Source organism: Phocoena sinus, chromosome 19 (assembly GCF_008692025.1).
Source record: "Phocoena sinus isolate mPhoSin1 chromosome 19, mPhoSin1.pri, whole genome shotgun sequence".
Taxonomy (NCBI): Eukaryota; Metazoa; Chordata; class Mammalia; order Artiodactyla; family Phocoenidae; genus Phocoena; species Phocoena sinus.
The window spans coordinates 11,576,982-11,593,427 of record NC_045781.1 but is presented as its reverse complement, the minus strand read 5'-3'; the positions used below and the strand labels follow the sequence as shown (position 1 = coordinate 11,593,427).

The 16,446-nt window shown below is 55.3% G+C and overlaps 1 protein-coding gene across 2 annotated transcripts; it reads right to left on the bottom strand.

The window, feature by feature from the left end:
• Window positions 1-1,235: 1,235 nt before the first annotated feature.
• On the bottom strand, window positions 1,236-15,931 carry TGFB1 (transforming growth factor beta 1). 2 transcript variants are annotated; one of them, XM_032612091.1, is made up of 7 exons: window positions 14,672-15,931; window positions 11,484-11,644; window positions 9,517-9,634; window positions 7,635-7,712; window positions 7,300-7,447; window positions 2,029-2,182; window positions 1,236-1,525 (listed from the first exon to the last, which is right to left on the bottom strand). In XM_032612091.1, exons 1-7 carry the CDS (start codon window positions 15,024-15,026, stop codon window positions 1,367-1,369), a joined length of 1,173 nt encoding a protein of 390 aa, XP_032467982.1. In that variant the 5' UTR covers window positions 15,027-15,931; the 3' UTR covers window positions 1,236-1,366. The 2 variants fall into 2 exon arrangements, with proteins under 2 accessions (XP_032467982.1, XP_032467981.1); XM_032612090.1 differs by having other exon boundaries at window positions 7,300-7,450; window positions 14,672-15,472.
• Between the last annotated feature and the right edge of the window lie 515 nt (window positions 15,932-16,446).

Sequence of the window (16,446 nt, the reverse complement as noted above, 5' to 3'; positions counted from 1 at the left end):
CATAACAAATAAGTTAACCTCTCTGTGCCTCAGTATTCCCATCTGTGGAGTCGGGAGCAAATGATCTCCAAAGCAGGAGTTGGCAGACATTTTCTGTCAAGGGTCAGATAGTAAATATTTTTGACTTTGCACCGTTTCTACTCAACTCTGCCCCAGTAGCACTAAAACAGCCACAGACAGTACAGTACCAAGTGAGCATGGCTGTGCTCCAATAAAACTTTATTGACAGGGCTTCCCTGGTGGCGCGGTGGTTGAGAGTCCGCCTGCGGATGCAGGGGACACGGGTTCGTGCCCCGGTCCGGGAGGATCCCGCATGCCGTGGAGCGGCTGGGCCCGTTAGCCACGGTCGCTGGGCCTGCGTGTCCGGAGCCTGTGCTCCACAACGGGAGAGGCCACAAAGGTGCGAGGCCCGCTTACCGCAAAGGAAAAAAAAAAAAAAAAACTTTATTTACAGAAACAGGCAGCAAGTCAGAATTTGCCTGCAGGCAATAGTTTGCCAACCCATGCTCTCTTGGGCTGTGGGGAGAATGCCGTGAGCTAGTAGCTCCATACCTGGAGTGGAGAATTGTTATTATTCTCTGGCCTGTGTTACTTTCTGACTCAGATCTTAACACCCTTCCCCTTGCCCCTCCCTTCCAAACGCACTGGCCTCTTTCCTGCCTGTGTAGCTCACCCCAAGTTCATCTTTACTTCCAGGCCTTTGCTTTTGTCTTCCTACCAAGAACACCCTCCCCCACGCTGCCTTCTTGGCTTCCTTCAAGTCCCAAATGCCACCTCATCCAAGAAGCCCTCCCTCCTCCCCAAAGCCATCTCTTACCCATCCTGCTTTCTTGTTTTCGCACAACTTTACTATGTCTGTCTCCTCCCCAGAAAGTAGGTTCCTGGTAGGCAGGAACTATTCCCTTAACCTCTCTGGGCTTCCATTTCCTTACATTTAAAGTGGGTGTTATCAGAGTCTATCTCAGAGCTTTGTTATGGTGGTTAAATGAGTTAATTAACATAAGGGTCCAAGGTGCTCAATAAGTAAATCTAACCCTTGTTCACCAGGAGTAAGAAACATAACAAGCGCTAAGAAGTGTTTGTGTGAGGAGGGGCAAATGAATGATGGGCAGAGACAGGAGGAGGCAGATGTAAGTGTAAATGTAAGGAGATGCGGGGGGCATTGGTGGGGGGGGGAGGTCGGGGAACGTCGGAAGAGAAACCCTAGTTAGGCACCCAACGACACAGAGACCCAGTCCTCTCTCCACCTTTAATGGACCCCAGGTGGGCTTGGGCGCGGTGTCCTTAAATAGAACCCTGACGAGGCGGGCGGGGGGCGGGGCCGGGCCTGCCGGGGTGGGCGGGACCTGTCGGGAGGGGCGGGGCCTCAGCTGCACTTGCAGGAGCGCACGATCATGTTGGACAGCTGCTCCACCTTGGGCTTGCGGCCCACGTAGTACACGATGGGCAGCGGCTCCAGCGCCTGCGGCACGCAGCACGGCGCCGCCGACGCGCCCGGGTTGTGCTGGTTGTACAGGGCCAGGACCTGCGGGGCGGGTGGGCGGGGTCAGGGTCGGGGGTCATGGGGAGGGTACCCCCACCCCGCCAGCCTCTCCCCATCTCCCTCTGTCTTATCTCATTCCGTTTCTTTCTGTTTCTCTGCCTCTCCCCAGTTTCCACTCTTGGCTTGTGTCTCATTGTCTTTCTCCTTCCATCTTCCTAATTCTCTATCCTCCTGCCTTTTTCTCTCTCATTGCGTCCCTCCGTTTCTCTCTTTCTCCTTCCATCTCCCCACCTCTTCCCAAGCCCAAGTTATGCATCTCCATGGGTCTCCCCGTATCTCTGTCTCCCTCTGCCTCGCGTCTTTAACTGCTCAGACCCTGCCTCTAGTTTCTCTCCCATCCCTTTGCCACCTCCCCGCCAATCTCCCTGTCTCCTCTCTTTCTGACTACTATCTCGCCAATTCATCTGGTTTTACCTCTTTTTCTCCCTCTCCTCCCTCGGTTCCTGCTACCCTCATCCCACCCCCAGCCAGGGCTCCAGACGCACCTTGCTGTACTGCGTGTCCAGGCTCCAGATGTAGGGGCAGGGCCCCAGGCAGAAATTGGCGTGGTAGCCCTTGGGTTCGTGAATCCACTTCCAGCCCAGGTCCTTGCGGAAGTCAATGTAGAGCTGCCGAACGCAGCAGTTCTTTTCCGTAGAGCTGCAGGCCGGAGGGAGGGAGGAACCCGAGTCAGGAGAGCAGAGGGATGCCCCCCCTCCCCCGGCTGTGCATGTGTTTCACCCTGGTTGCCCGCCAGCACGGTCTCCATCTTGGTCTCCCTTGCAACCCCTGTGATGCTAACAGCATTAACAGTAATAGTAATGATCATCACTAACACTGATAAAGCACTTCCTCTAGTCCAGCACTGCGCTAAGGGCATCCTCATAAACATTATCTCAGGCAATGCTCAAGCCTGTAAGAAGCCAAATGAACGTCCAGAGGGGGCTACACCAACCACAGCACATCCACACACTGGAACATAAAAAACACAATGCAGCTCCACGTGTACTGATATGTTCTACGTGTGCAACAAATGTTCACTGAGCTACTACCATGTGCTGGGCTGCGGTCTACTGGGGACGCAGTACAAACAAAACAGACAGAAATCCCTGCCTTATGGGGCCACATACTAGAGACTGTCTGTCGCTCTGCTCTGAACAAGGCAAATGCGTCATGGACCACAAGGCGCTACCAGATCTGGCTGATCTCAACTCCCTCCCCACTCCCACTCTCACTCTCCTTCGGCCACATTACCATCCTCACCGTTCCTGAGTCCCAGCTCAGGACATTTGCACGTGCTGTTCCCTCTGCCTGGCTTGCTGTTCCCACAGATACCCACTCTGGCTCTGTTTCTTCACTCCGTTTGTATGTACGCTCAAATATCCCTCACTCAGGGACCCTTAACTCCTAGAACACTGCCTGGCATGCAGTAGGTGCTCAATAAGTATCAGTCAAACAAATGAATGTCGTCACCTCAGAGTCCTTCCTGGACCATCCTACCCAAAATACCAATCCAAATGTTTGTTAATTCCATACAGTGTATTAACCACATTCAGTTATGTGAGAAAACATGAAAATGACTGCAGCTGAAATGGGGCAAATCTTAATACTTGTTGATGCTGGATGAGAGTTCACGGGGGTTCCTTGTACCATCCTGGTTGCTTATGAATACATTTAAAGTTTCCCCTAATAAAAAAAATTTCAATCAGAAGAGGAAAAATAAATCATCACAATGACTTCTTTCTTTCCCCTTCCTCAGATTTGTTTTCCTTCTTGCCACCTACTCTTTTATTAGATACTGATTTATTTATCTGTTCGTTTGCTGTCTTCCTCTGAGGACAGGACTTTTTGTCTATTTTGTCCCTAAATGTGTCCCTGCAACACTGCCTGGCATATAGCAGGTGCTTAGCAAGTACTGGCTGTATAAAATAATTGATCAATATGTTAGGTCTTTTAAAAGCACATTGGAGGCACTTCCCTGGTGGTCCAGTGGTTAAGAATCCTCCTCCCAATGCAGGGGACGTGGGTCCGATCCCTGGTCGGGGAAATAAGATCCCACATCCTGCGGGGCAACTAAGCCTGCACCCCGCAACTACTGAGGCCACACACTCTAGAGCCTACTGAGGCGCCACAACTAGAGAGAAGCCAGCCCACGCACCACAACGAAGAGCCCGCTCACCGCAACAAAGAGCCCGTGTGCCGCAACTAAAATCCAATGCAGCCAAAAAAAATAAATACTTTTTAAAAAACAAAACAAAATAAAAAATAAAAGCACATTGGAGAGCGGTGGTATGTAAGACTCTACTGCCCTGGACTCATGATCTCTGTCCCAGGCTCGGATGCAAAAGTCAGTCCTCCCCAGTCTGCGGCCCTGGCTCCTTCATGTCTGGAAGGAAATGGGGCATTTTCTGTGCTGGCCCCTGGGGCCATGGTTGAGATGGGCTGGGAACTTAACTAAAAAGCTTGACTCATGGGCAGCTGAGAACACTTTAAATTCCGTGTTCATAACATATGAAAGAAACACTATGCAAAGTTACAGCTACAGTATGATCCAAATTCTGTTTTGAATAGAAGGACTGGAGGGCAATATATTAAAATGTTGACAGTGACATTTCATATGTGGCAATGTGATGGGGGATATCGTTCTGTGTTTTCCAAATTCTCGATAGTGGGTATGTGTTACTTTTAGAATCAGAAAATAAAATTTAAAGAAAGAAAATGCAGTACCCCCCCCCAAAAAAAAAGACTATACCATTTGGACAAAATAAAAAACATATACATGGCTATGTGTAAGTGTCTCATACAGAGACTCTCTGGGAGGAGACAGAAATACAATAAAAGCCTCCTCATAGAGGGGCTGGGGGCCGGAGCTGGAGGGTCTCTGAGTATCCTTTCTGGGTTTGATCCAAGTGCATGCATTTTCCTACTCAAGAATCAATAGAGGAAAAAAAAAATCAATAGCGGGAATTCCCTGGCGGTCCACTGGTTAAGACTCCATGATTCCACTGCAGGGGGCACGGGTTTGATCCCTGGTCAGGGAACTAAGATTCCGCATGTGTGTGGTGCAGCCAAAAAAAATATCAATAGAGAATTCCCTACAAGGCAGGTCTTATTATTATTCCCATTTGCAGGATGAAGAAATTGAGCCTCAGAGAAAGGGGGATGTTGTCTGTTCACTTGTAGCCTACACGTGGTGGAGTTTGGGGCCAGGTTCACAGCTAACTCTGTGCGGCCCTGGAGTCTGTGGCCTCATCTGCCCAGGGCAACCATGTCAGCTTAAGCAGAGGGGGAAGAGGCAATGTGACAGGATCACCCAGGGCAAGACAGGCCTCTCCCAAGAGCCACAGGACGTTGAGAAGGAAGTTAGGAAACTTAGATTCCTGTGAGTTCAGCCTGGCGCCTCCCCAGTCTGGCTGGGCCGCAGTTCCCTCATCTGTACAAAGATGCAAGGGATGTTGGATCAAATAAGATGTTGTTAAGGGCCCAGGAGGCGTCAGGAAATCCATGGATGGGCTGAGGGAGGGGCCTGAGCCCCCCAAACCATATGCACCTACGTGTGTATGTATAGGCATATTCTGGGGAAAAAAGGTTCCTGGCTTTCGACTTCTCAAGGGGTTCCCGGACTCACAAAAGGGGAAGAACCACTGTCCAGAATAATCTTTCATTTCTGGTCCAACTGTGCCAGGGTGCTGAGGTCCTAAGACTTGAAGTGTGTGATTCTATTATCCAACTCAACTGTTCTCCCTGTAGGGTCCCTGGAGCAGCAGCACCGCCTGGGAAATTGTGGGAAATGCAAATTCTCAGGCCCCACCCCAGACCCACTGAATCAGAAACTGGGGGTGGGGATGGGTGGGAGACAGCAGGCCACATTTAACAAGTCCTCCAGGTGACCCTGAGGTGCATGCCTGGGGCCTGCTGCTTTCCAGGTCCTGTGATACACGCAGCCCAGGCCCTTGCAACTCTGCCCTCCAGTCTACCAGGACCCAACAGGGCCTGACGAGTAAAAGAAACCCACTTGGGGGACTTGCCTGGCAGTCCAGTGGTTAAGACTCTGCACTTCCACTGCAGGGGGCAACAGTTTGATCCCCAGTCAGGGAACAACTCAGATCCCACATGCTGCGTGGCTCGGGCCAAAAAAGAAGAAAAAAAAAAAAAAAAAAAGAGCCAAATATGGTCTATACGCGGCAATTATTTGATACGTATTTTAATATTCTATTTTAAAGTCTACAGAACCATCTCTCTGTTTCCCCACTTTGTATTGTATTTGTTGAAGAAACTGGGTCAGGTTTCCCACGATCTAGATGTTGCTGACTGCACGACCATGGTGTTGTCTAACATGTTTCCCTGTTCTCATATTTCTGGAAAATTGGATCTACCACACTGATCAGCTTCAGGTTTGATTTTCTGGGAAGACTTCCTAAGTGACGTTGTGTCCCTCATGTGGCTGGCACTCTCTCACTGTAATAGTATAAGCTGCTGGCACTCAAGACCTCAATCCATTCATTCATCCACAGGACTGTTGGGCAGAGGGTGGGATCTGGTGGTGAAGGAGTTTGGGAGCAGAGCTGACTTTCCAGCAGGAGAACTGCATGTAACAAAGCCCAAAGGCACCATCAAAATATCAAGCAGGGGAGGGCCAAGGTCACATTATCACTCTACCCTCGGCAACATTCTAACTCTGAACTTCAACATTCTAGGACTACAGCTTTTCAGTTTTCTTAGACTGCAATACACCAGCCTCTCAAGATTCTAACACACCAACAGCTTTCCAGCTTTCTAGGATTCCCACATTCCAGCTCTCCAAGATCTTGGCATTCTTGAATTCCAATATTTCAAAACTGCATTCCAGGGCTTCCCCGGTGGCGCAGTGGTTGGGAGTCCGCCTGCCGATGCAGGGGACGCGGGTTCGTGCCCCGGTCCGGGAAGATCCCGCATGCCGCGGAGCGGCTGGGCCCGTGAGCCATGGCCACTGAGCCTGTGCCAACGGAGCCTGTGTTCCGCAACGGGAGAGGCCACAACAGTGAGAGGCCGGCGTACGGCAAAACAAACAAACAAACAAACAAAAAAACCTGCATTCCAACATTCCACAATTCTGAGCCTGTCACTCAAGAGGTCCAAGCTGCCACTTTCTAAGATCACAGCCTTCCAAGATTCTCACAAGATTCCAGCCCTGAGTCCCAACATTCTAGGTTACCGAGACTCTGGCTTTCTCCAACTCCAACATTTGTGGATGCAAATATTTTAACACAGGATTCCACTATTCTGGGCCCAATAGTCAAGGACTCCAATCTGCCGATACGGGAGACTCTAGTCTGTCAACAGTATAGGAATCCAACATGGGCAATCTTCCAGTTCTGAATTCCCAAGTTCTAGGATCCCAACGTCCCTTGAGTCCAACATTCTCAGATTTCAGTAATGAATACCGATTCTCACATCCTAGAATCCCCACATGCTCGAACCCCAACCTGCCAGCAGGACGGGAATCTAACGTGGCGACCTTCCAATATTGAATTCTCACATTCTCAGTGTTCAACGTTCTAATAGTCTCTGATTGCAACCCACCAGCAAGAGAGCCACCTGATCTCAGCATTCGAGGACTCCCAGTTCCCACATCCCAGCATCCTAGGCCTCACACCTCATCCCCTGAACGTTCCAGGCTGAAGGAGATGCCAGCCCAAGCATAGCACCAGCCAGGTGCCCAATTTGCGGTGCCTGCACAGCAGACGGCAAGGAGGCCCCCAGCCCAGAAGGCGTCAGGGAAAGGCTGCAAGGTTCACCTGAAGCAGTAGTTGGTGTCCAGGGCTCGGCGGTGCCGGGGGCTGTGCAGGTGCTGGGCCCTCTCCAGCGGGGTGGCCATGAGGAGCAGGAAGGGCCGGTTCATGCCATGAATGGTGGCGAGGTCACCCCGGCGGCCGGAACTGAACCCTGCTTTGGTTTGGGAGTCAGGAGGTAGGGAGGGTCGAGGAGACATACACACACTCTCAGATGGATGAATGGGAGATGGTCAAGGGGAAGAAACACACACATATACACACACACACACACACACACACACACACACACACACACATCACTGGTGGGCATGGGGCCGGGCCGGGGAGGTGGGCCTCACCGTTAATGTCCACTTGGAGTGTGTTATCTTTGCTGTCACAGGAACAGTGGGCACTGAGGCGAAAGCCCTCTATTTCCTCTGTGGGAGTGGAGAGAGGGAAGCCAGTGTGAGGGGGCGGCTCACCCAGCCCCTGGGAGAGGAGAAAGGAAGTAGCAAACCCCCGGAGTGGGGGGTGGGGGGACCTCCTTCCTGCCCCTTCCCCTGCCTGGCCTCTCACTGCACCCTCGTGCTCCAGTCCTTTGCCTTGCAGCCTCCTCCTCCTCCAGGTCTCAGCTCAAAGGCCACCTCCTCCTGGAAGCCCTCCAGGACACAGCCCCTCCCCCACTATGACAGCACTTCATTTTCTCCATAGCACTTACCCTGACGTTTGTATCTGGCTATTTATTCCCCTCTTTGTTCTCAGTGGCAAAGCAGGATACGTGGGGGCAGGGATCCTTGTTTTCTTGTTCCCCACTGGGCCTGGCCCACAGTCGTAAAAACAAACATCTCCTGAGTTCGCACTGGGTGCCAGACCCTGTTCTAAACACTTTTTGTGCGTTATTTCCTTTAATCCTCACCAAAGCTCCCCATTTTACAGATGAAGAAGCCAAGGCCCACGGAGAGGGGGTGACTTGCCCAAAGTGGGAAAAGGCAGGGCTGGGATGCAAGTGCCTGGGCTCTTGTCCCAGGGCCGGTGTGGAAGAAAGTTTTCTTGAATGAATGAGTGAATGCCTTTCTAAGCTCCCACTATGTGTTGGACCCTGTGCTGGGGGCTCTGGACTCAGCAATCAGCCCAGGACACTTGTCCCAGCACTCATCTGCTCCCTAACCCCCATCTTTTCCTCTAGCCAAACCATCACTTATCTCATGAGTCTCAACACCATCATCCTCATCCAGGAAGCCCTCCTGGACCCCTCCAGATGGGTTTGGATGCCCACTCTCGGCTCCCACAGCACTTATGGCCTCCCCCATCCCGGCCCTGGTCATTGTGGCCATCACAATGGGAGTCAGGTGGGCTCCCTGCTAGGGCTTTAGCAAGATTTCCTAGGTGTCTAGAAGTGACTGTGGGCCCCACGAGGGCAGGCCTAGAAGTTGTCATGGTTACCACTGTGTCCCCTACACCACCCGCACAGGGCCAGGCACATAGCAGGAGCCTACTGAGTGAAGGAATGAATGAGAGGGAGACTAGGAAGGGAGATGTGGGTACTGTGGACTCAGATGGGACAGGACAGACAGTCCTATTCTGGACAGATCAGGTGTGTCAGGCTCTCCCTGGACTTGAGGGCTCTGCACAGCCTATCACTCCGCCTTGAACACTCTTGCCCCTCCGTCTTTCCCAGGCTGGCTCCACTGATCCCTCAGACAACCGCTCTAATGTCCCCTCTTCCAGGAAGCCCTCCCTGATTTCCCAGGCTGGGTCAGGCACCGCCTCTGGGCTCCCCCTCCCAACCCTGCCCACTCTGGGACATTATTACCTGGTTTTCAGGTCTTTCCCCCAAATCCCTTAACCCGAGCAATGGATGATAAGCTTCATGAGGGCAAGTATGGTGCTGTTTTGGTTACTGTTGTGTCCCCAGCATCACCCAGCACAGGGCAGGTGCTCAGGAAATGGATTTACCATTAATCACTCAGGTTTGAGTGCCTGGAAGGAGGCCCAGGTCTGGGCTCTTTGGCACCAACACGGGGTGGGCGGTGCTAGGCAGGGGAGCCCCAGGACAAACAATGGGGTCAACCCCATTACAAAACAGGGGTTGGGGGGGGCTTCCCTGGTGGTCCAATGGTTAACAGTCCACGCTTCCACTGCAGGTTCGACCCCTGGTCGGGGAGCTAAGATCCCACATGCCACGCAGTGCGGCCAGAAAACACAAAAAAAATAGGGGTGGGGCAGACAAGCAGTCCTCACCTCCGTGGGTCAGCCACTGCCGCACAACTCCAGTGACGTCAAAGGACAGCCACTCCGGCGAGTCGCTGGGGGCCAGTAGCCGGTTGCTGAGGTAGCGCCAGGAATCATTGCTGTATTTCTGGGGGATAATGAATTGGGGGGAGAGACAGTGGGTAGATGCTGCCACACACCCCTCATGTACACTGCACCCCTGAATCCATCTCCTCCCCGAAAAGGGCTTCCACACAGTCCTGCAGACTGTCCCCTCCCAGACACCCAAACCGAGGGGCCCACAGGAGCCACCCACCCCACAGCAGCCCAGAGGGGAGAGAGAACCCCAGGCTGGGGGGGTCAAGGCACCTGGGCTGCTCATCCTCTATGCCTGACTCCGGCGTGGCCATGGAAAATTCCTCTCCCCTTTTGTCCTTGGTTTCCTAACTGATGAAATGCCAGGCGGCCCCTTTCAGCTTGGACAGCCCACGATGCCACAATTCTCCTACTGACATCGCAGGGGTCACTGACTATAGACAGTTCTGCAAATTTGGCCCCCCAAATTCTGAGAGTCTATCACGTTCCTTCTTTTTTGAAAAAAATGTATTTATTTTTTATTTATTTATTTTTGGCTGCTTTGGGTCTTCATTGCTACGCGCGGGCTTTCTCTAGTTGCGGCGAGCGGGGGCTACTCTTCGTTGCGGTGCGCGGGCTTCTCATTGCGGTGGCCTCTCCTGTTGCGGAGCACGGGCTCTAGGCGCACGGGCTTCAGTAGTTGTGGCACATGGGCTCAGTAGTTGTGGCTCGCGGGCTCCAGAGTGCAGGCTCAGTAGTTGTGGCACATGGGCTTAGTTGCTCTGTGGCATGTGGGATCTTCCCGGACCAGGGCTCGAACCCGTGTCCCCTGCGTTGGCAGGCAGATTCTTAACCACTGCGCCACCAGGGAAGTCCCGAGTTATCACTTTCTAGAAGTTATGTTAGAAGTCATTCCATAACGCCAGTGCTCAGTGGCACCCCAAGAATTACACATTCAATGAGCCTGAGACATTCCAGAGGACTCATGTTCTACAAACCCACGAGTCTGACATGCCACAAACCTAGACCTTGCAGACGCCTGACATCCATGTGGAATGATCCCCTGGGAGCTGGCAGGATAAAAGCCAATTCTCTAGACTCCAAGAAGTTAACATCAGACAAAGTTCCCTTGTTTTGGTTTTTTTTTTTGTTGCTGTATGCGGGCCTCTCACTGCTGTGGCCTGTCCCGCTGTGGAGCACAGGCTCCGGATGCGCAGGCCCAGCGGCCATGGCTCACGGGCCCAGCCGCTCCGCAGCACACGGGATCCCCCCGGACCGGGGCACGAACCCGTGTTCCCCGCATCGGCAGGCAGACTCTCAACCACTGCGCCACCAGGGAAGCCCAAAGTTCCCTTGTTGTAAGAGTCTAACACCTACTACTGAATCTAACGTTCCACATGACAAGGATTCTGGGTCACATAACCTTCAAGAGAATCCAGAACTTCTTGAGGCTCCAATCTTCCTGGAGACTCTTCTAGAAAAGAGTTAACCAAGAGAACTTTCTGTGATGATGGAAAAGTTCTTTATCTGTGGTGTCCAAAATAGCGGCTGCTAACCCCATGTGACTACAGGCCACTTGAACTATGGTCAGTGAGACTGAGGAACTGAATTTTTTCTTTTATTTAATTTTGATCAACTTAAATGGCCATATGTGGCTAGTGGCTACTGTGTGGGGACAGAGCACTTTGAAAGTCTGCAACCTTTACAGAGATTCAAACTTTCAAAAGTCCTGAGTTCTTAGAATCCAACTCCTAAGATTCCGGCCTGCTAAACGTTTAACCTTCTAGGGCTCTAGGAGTCTGAAAGCTTCAGAGTCCTGTGAGTCCACAGTCTGTGCCTTCAGGATCGGTCACTGTGGACCCTGAAGCCACCAGCCTTCCAGCCGCCCCAGCCCAGGCCACCTCTGGGGCCCTCGCCCCCACCTGGTACAGCTCCACGTGCTGCTCCACTTTTAACTTGAGCCTCAGCAGGCGCAGCTCTGCCCGAGAGAGCAACACAGGTTCGGGCACCGCTTCCCGGAGCTCCGACGTGTTGAAGAGCATATACATGCTGTGTGGGCTACGCTTGATTTTCCCATAGATTTCTAGGCAGAAGGAGCCGAGAGGGGGGATGTCAGGGTTTGACGGGGCAGGGGAGCTGGCGCACCCCAAGTCAAAGAGCCCTGGGTTGGAGTCTAACCCTGACACATTTTAGCTGTGTGACCTTAGGTGACTGGCTTCTCCTCTCTGGGTTTGTTTCCACCTCTTTAAACGGGATCTTATCCACCCTTCCCTCCCATCAACTGGGAAGTGCCCCCTCAGTACAAAGCTGGCACCGGGCTGGGCACTGCTCTACCTACTTAGGCCTCCCCAGCACTTGGAGCCTCAAACGCAAGTTATGTCACAGCACAGGGATCAAGGGCATTTGAATCGGACTGTGCCTCTACTGCCTTCTTTCTTGGGCAAGTCACAAGCCCTCTCGGAGCCTCAGTTTCCTATTCTTTGGGGAAAGATCAACCTGACATCAAGTCCTATGCCTCCCAACCCAGGCTCTCCTAACTGAAGCGCGGGAACTTTGGGCAAGTGAATTCCTCTCTGTGTGCCAGATTCTCACCTGTAAGACAAGGACTGATTACAGGTCGCTAGTGTGAAATAAGCGAGATGATGCAGATAAAGTATGTCGCACAGAGTCTGCATACAATGCTTACTCTAATGTGTGTGTTCACCAACCCCATGAGGAAGATACTACTAGTATACCCGTTTTATAGATGGGAAAACTGAGGCAAAGAGATGAAACAATTTGCCCCAAGATCACGCAGCCAGGAAGCTGCAGAGTGGGGATTCAAACTCAGCCAGTCTGATTCCAGAGACTGTGCTCTTAAGCCCTAGGTTATGCTGCCTCCCTGCTAATGAGACATTACTCTTGTTGTATTATTATTGTTTCCTTCCCCAGCTGGTTAGAAAAGACAAAGTTCATTCTAGGTAAGAATGGCTTCGGGGGCGGGGGAAGGGGAACAGAGAAAATTAGGAAGTTTTCTAGTCTAGGAAAAGGTGGGGGTTGGGAAAGAGCGGGGCAAGCCATGAACTCCTGGATCAACTGGGACAGCTGCTTTAGGCCTCTGCAGTGGGGGCATGGAAATGGTGGAGACATCCGATGAGAAAGGACAGAGGAAGCCCCTTCTGTGGGTCTCCTTCCCCTACTCCTCCCCTCTCTAGCCGGGCCAGCCCCTGCCCCGCACAAAAAAAAAAGCCCTATCTTGGCCCAGGAGTTACTCAGCAGACCCCAAAGGAAGGGTAGAGCCCAGGCCTGGGAGACAGATAGGGAAGAAGAGAGATAGAAGGGGCAGGAACGGTGAGAGGGAGAGATGGAGAGTAGGGTATGGAGGAGAAAAAGCGAGAGAGAGGGAAGAGATGGAGAGACAGAAACTGGGAGACCCAGACTGGGACAGAGAGAGTAACGGTGATGCGGGAGAGATGGAAAGGCAGAGATGGGAGACAGACACACGGGGAAGAGAGACACAGGGTTTGGGAGCGAGATGGAGGCAGAAGAGGAATGAAGAGAGATTGAAGGTATCAGTGTTGGAAAAATCTCTACAACCAAGCCCCGAGTTATCACTTTCTAGAAGTTATGTATGAAGCTACGACGGAAAAGGTGAGACGGAGATGTGGGAGGGTAGGGGTGTCATTCGGCTGAAGCGGCAACTGGGTACACAAATGGGCCAGAGACCCACAAGTCTAATGCCCAAGAGGGAAAGTGAAAGCAGGGGGGTCGCCCCCAAGCCTCTGGGCCACGCGGTACGCCTGGGTCTCCGCGGGCGCCGATGGGGCGGGCCCAGCGGTAGTGCCGCCCTGAGCTGGGGGTGAAGGGGGCGGGAGGCGCCGCTGCCACCGCGAGGGCGGGGACCGGACCTGCCTCGTCTCGCCCCAGGCTCCGCGCGCGATCCCCGCCCCCCGAGGCACGGGAAGGAAAGGAAGGGAGGGAGGGCTAGGCGGCCGGACGCTGGGGTTTCCCCAGCCTCCTAGAGAGGAACTAGGAGTTTGGGGTCCAGGCTCTCAGCATTCAGCTCTGCTGGGGTTCTCCTGTCCCCTTCCGGAAGCGCAGGCTCCTCCCCCCGCGCGTGGCACACACGTGGGGCTTCCTCACCCCTACCAGCTCGGTTTTCTCACCCGGGTATTGTAGAGTCGCACCCACCCACCTCTCCCTCTACGGCTCGACTCCTCACTCAGCCCTCTCCCTTCCATCCCGCGGCGTGGCGGAGGCTCGCTGCTCCCAGCATGGCACCGTCCATCTCTCCTCTGCCCGCTCCCAGGTCCACCTTTCCCACGCTTGTCTCTCCGCTCTGTATACCCCTTCCCACGACCCAGTATTCTAGGTTTCCTGGGGGCTCGCTTCCTCCGCTGGGCTTCCTCCTCTCACGTCCGTCTGCGAAATAGAGCACCTCCCGGCGCATCCCCGGCATCCCCCTGGGGTCTGGTCTCCGCTTCTCTCCCGCCAGTTTCCCCCACCCTACGACCTCGCGCCCCCTTTTGACCTCGCATTGATCACCCCCTCCCCGCCTCTCTCTCTAAGCCCTTCCCCAATCCCGCGTGTTCTTCGCACCGTGTGCAAATGCGTCCACTCTCCACTTTCTGGAACCTCTGGGGTTCGCTTCACCTAGTTTTTCTGTCCTTCTTGAATCTTCCTGCCTCATGACCCCTGAGCTCTGGGTCAGCTTTCCCCACTACCTCTCCTCTCCCCAATGCCGGGGTCCTCGCTTCTCCCAAAGCGAGCTCCCTCTCTGCGGGCCCCACCCACGACCCCTGCACTCTAGTGCACCCTGCAAGGGGAAGTCTTTTTCTACACTCCCACCCCGTAACTGCTTCGCTTCTCTCCCTCTTAGGGACTCCCCCCGCCCACGATCTCGCATGTTCCTGTAGCCCTCCAAAAGCGGTCCACTCCGCTCACTATCTCCTCTTCAAGACCAGATACCTGGGGGGTAGGGAGCTCAGCCCTATCCTCTTTGAGACTCCCCCTCCCAAGTTCCCGGCGCCCCCGGGGGTCCTCTTCCCCCAGCCAGTTTCCTCTACCGGTAATTTCCTCCCCGTGACCCCTGCACTCCGGCGCCCCCTGTCCCCTGCCCCTCCGAGCTCACCGTTGCTGTTTTCCACCATTAGCACGCGGGTGACCTCCTTGGCGTAGTAGTCCGCCTCTGGCTCAGGCTCAGGTTCGGCACTTTCCCCGGCCACCCGGTCACGGGTACTGTTGTAAAGGGCCAGTACGGCCTCGGGCAGCGGACCGGGCGGCACCTCCCCCTGGCTCGGGGGGCTGGCGAGCCGAAGCTTGGACAGAATCTGGCCGCGGATGGCCTCGATGCGCTTTCGCTTCACCAGCTCCATGTCGATGGTCTTGCAGGTGGACAGTCCGGCGGCCGGCCGGCCAGGCGGCAGCACTAGTAGCCACAGCAGCGGCAGCAGCAGCGGCAGCAGCCGCAGCCCCGAGGGCGGCATGGGGGAGGCGGCGCCCCCGGCACAGCCGAGAGCGCGAGCCGGGCTGGGGTGGGAAGAGGGAGGCCCAGCCCCTACAGGGGCTGGGGGGGGGGGTCTCCCGAGGAAAGGTAGGAGGGTCTGGGGAGGGAGGGAGTTGAGGCCCTCAGGGAGGACGGAGCGGAGCTGGAGGGGCGGCTCTGATGGGTGTGTTCTCGGTATCCCACGGCAAAAACCGAGATGAGCGAGATCTAGTACCAAAGGTGGGTGGTCTTGAATAGGAAAGCTGAGGCAGGTCTGAGATTAATCCCGTCTCCTGGATCCCGGAGGAGAAGGGTCCTTGGATGCGCGGGGGCTCAAGAGAGAGGCTAGGAGTTGGGGGCCGTGCGGAAGGGTGCGACCGATGTCTGGGGTCGAGTCCTCGCGGGAGTCGGGTATGAGGCTCCTGAGGGCTGGTCCGGAATGGGGGCGCCCGGGGAACGCCGTGTGGGGGGAAGGAAGGGAGCAAGCGTCCGAGGTGGTGCAGGGCGGAGGTGCGGTCTGGGGTCCCCCAGTCCTGCCTCGCGGAGCAGCGCTGCGCGAAGGTCCCCGCGCCTTTGGCTCCCAGCGGCAGCGGAAAAGTCTCAAAACTTTTTTCCTCTTCTCCCAACCAGCTCGTCCCTCCTCCCGCTCCTCCTCCCCCTCCTCCCCGCAGTGGCGGCGGCGGCGGCGGGGGCGGCGGCGGCGGCTCGTCTCAGACTCTGGGGCCTTGGGCTGCTCCTCGGCGGCTCCTTCCTCCGTTCCCGGCTGAGGCCGGCCCCGCGGGCGGCTTCGAGCCGGGGGGTGCCCCGGAGGGGGCGTCCCCCCTGCCCCCGGCCGGGGGCCTCGCTGTCTGGCGGATCCGCGGCGGGAGGAAGGGAGTGGGACGGCCTGGGGCGCGAAGGGCGGCGGCGGCGGCGACCGGCTGGGGCGGCGGGGGGTTTTTGAAGCCGCCCCGGCCCCACCCAGGAAGCGCGCGGGGCGGGGGCGGCCCTCAGGGGGAGGGCATGGGGGGGGCCGGTCCACAGTCCTCATCTCGCGTGGGCGGGCTCCGAGGGGGGTCCCTTAAGCCCTGGGGGGAGGGGGCGGGCACCCGGCTCCGCCCCACCAACAGGGTGCTGCCTCCTGGCGGCTGAGCGCTACCAAAGCGGGCGGCTGTGCTGCGTGTGGCTTTGAGGACTGTGCGAGGGTCACCGAGGGAATAAAGACCCGGCGGGGAGGGCTCAATCAGAGGATGGGGACGCAGGGTACAGGGACTCCGAGGACGACCACCCCGAGTGGAGAGTGGGAAGCTGGGGCAGTGGGGGAGAGGGTCAGCCAGAAGACAGGGAGCCAGTGGGGAGAGGGGCACAGAGGAGGGGGACCCCCAAGGAGTGGGGGCCATAAGAGCATCACCCAGAGTGTGGAGCGGGTCAGAGGTTGAGGC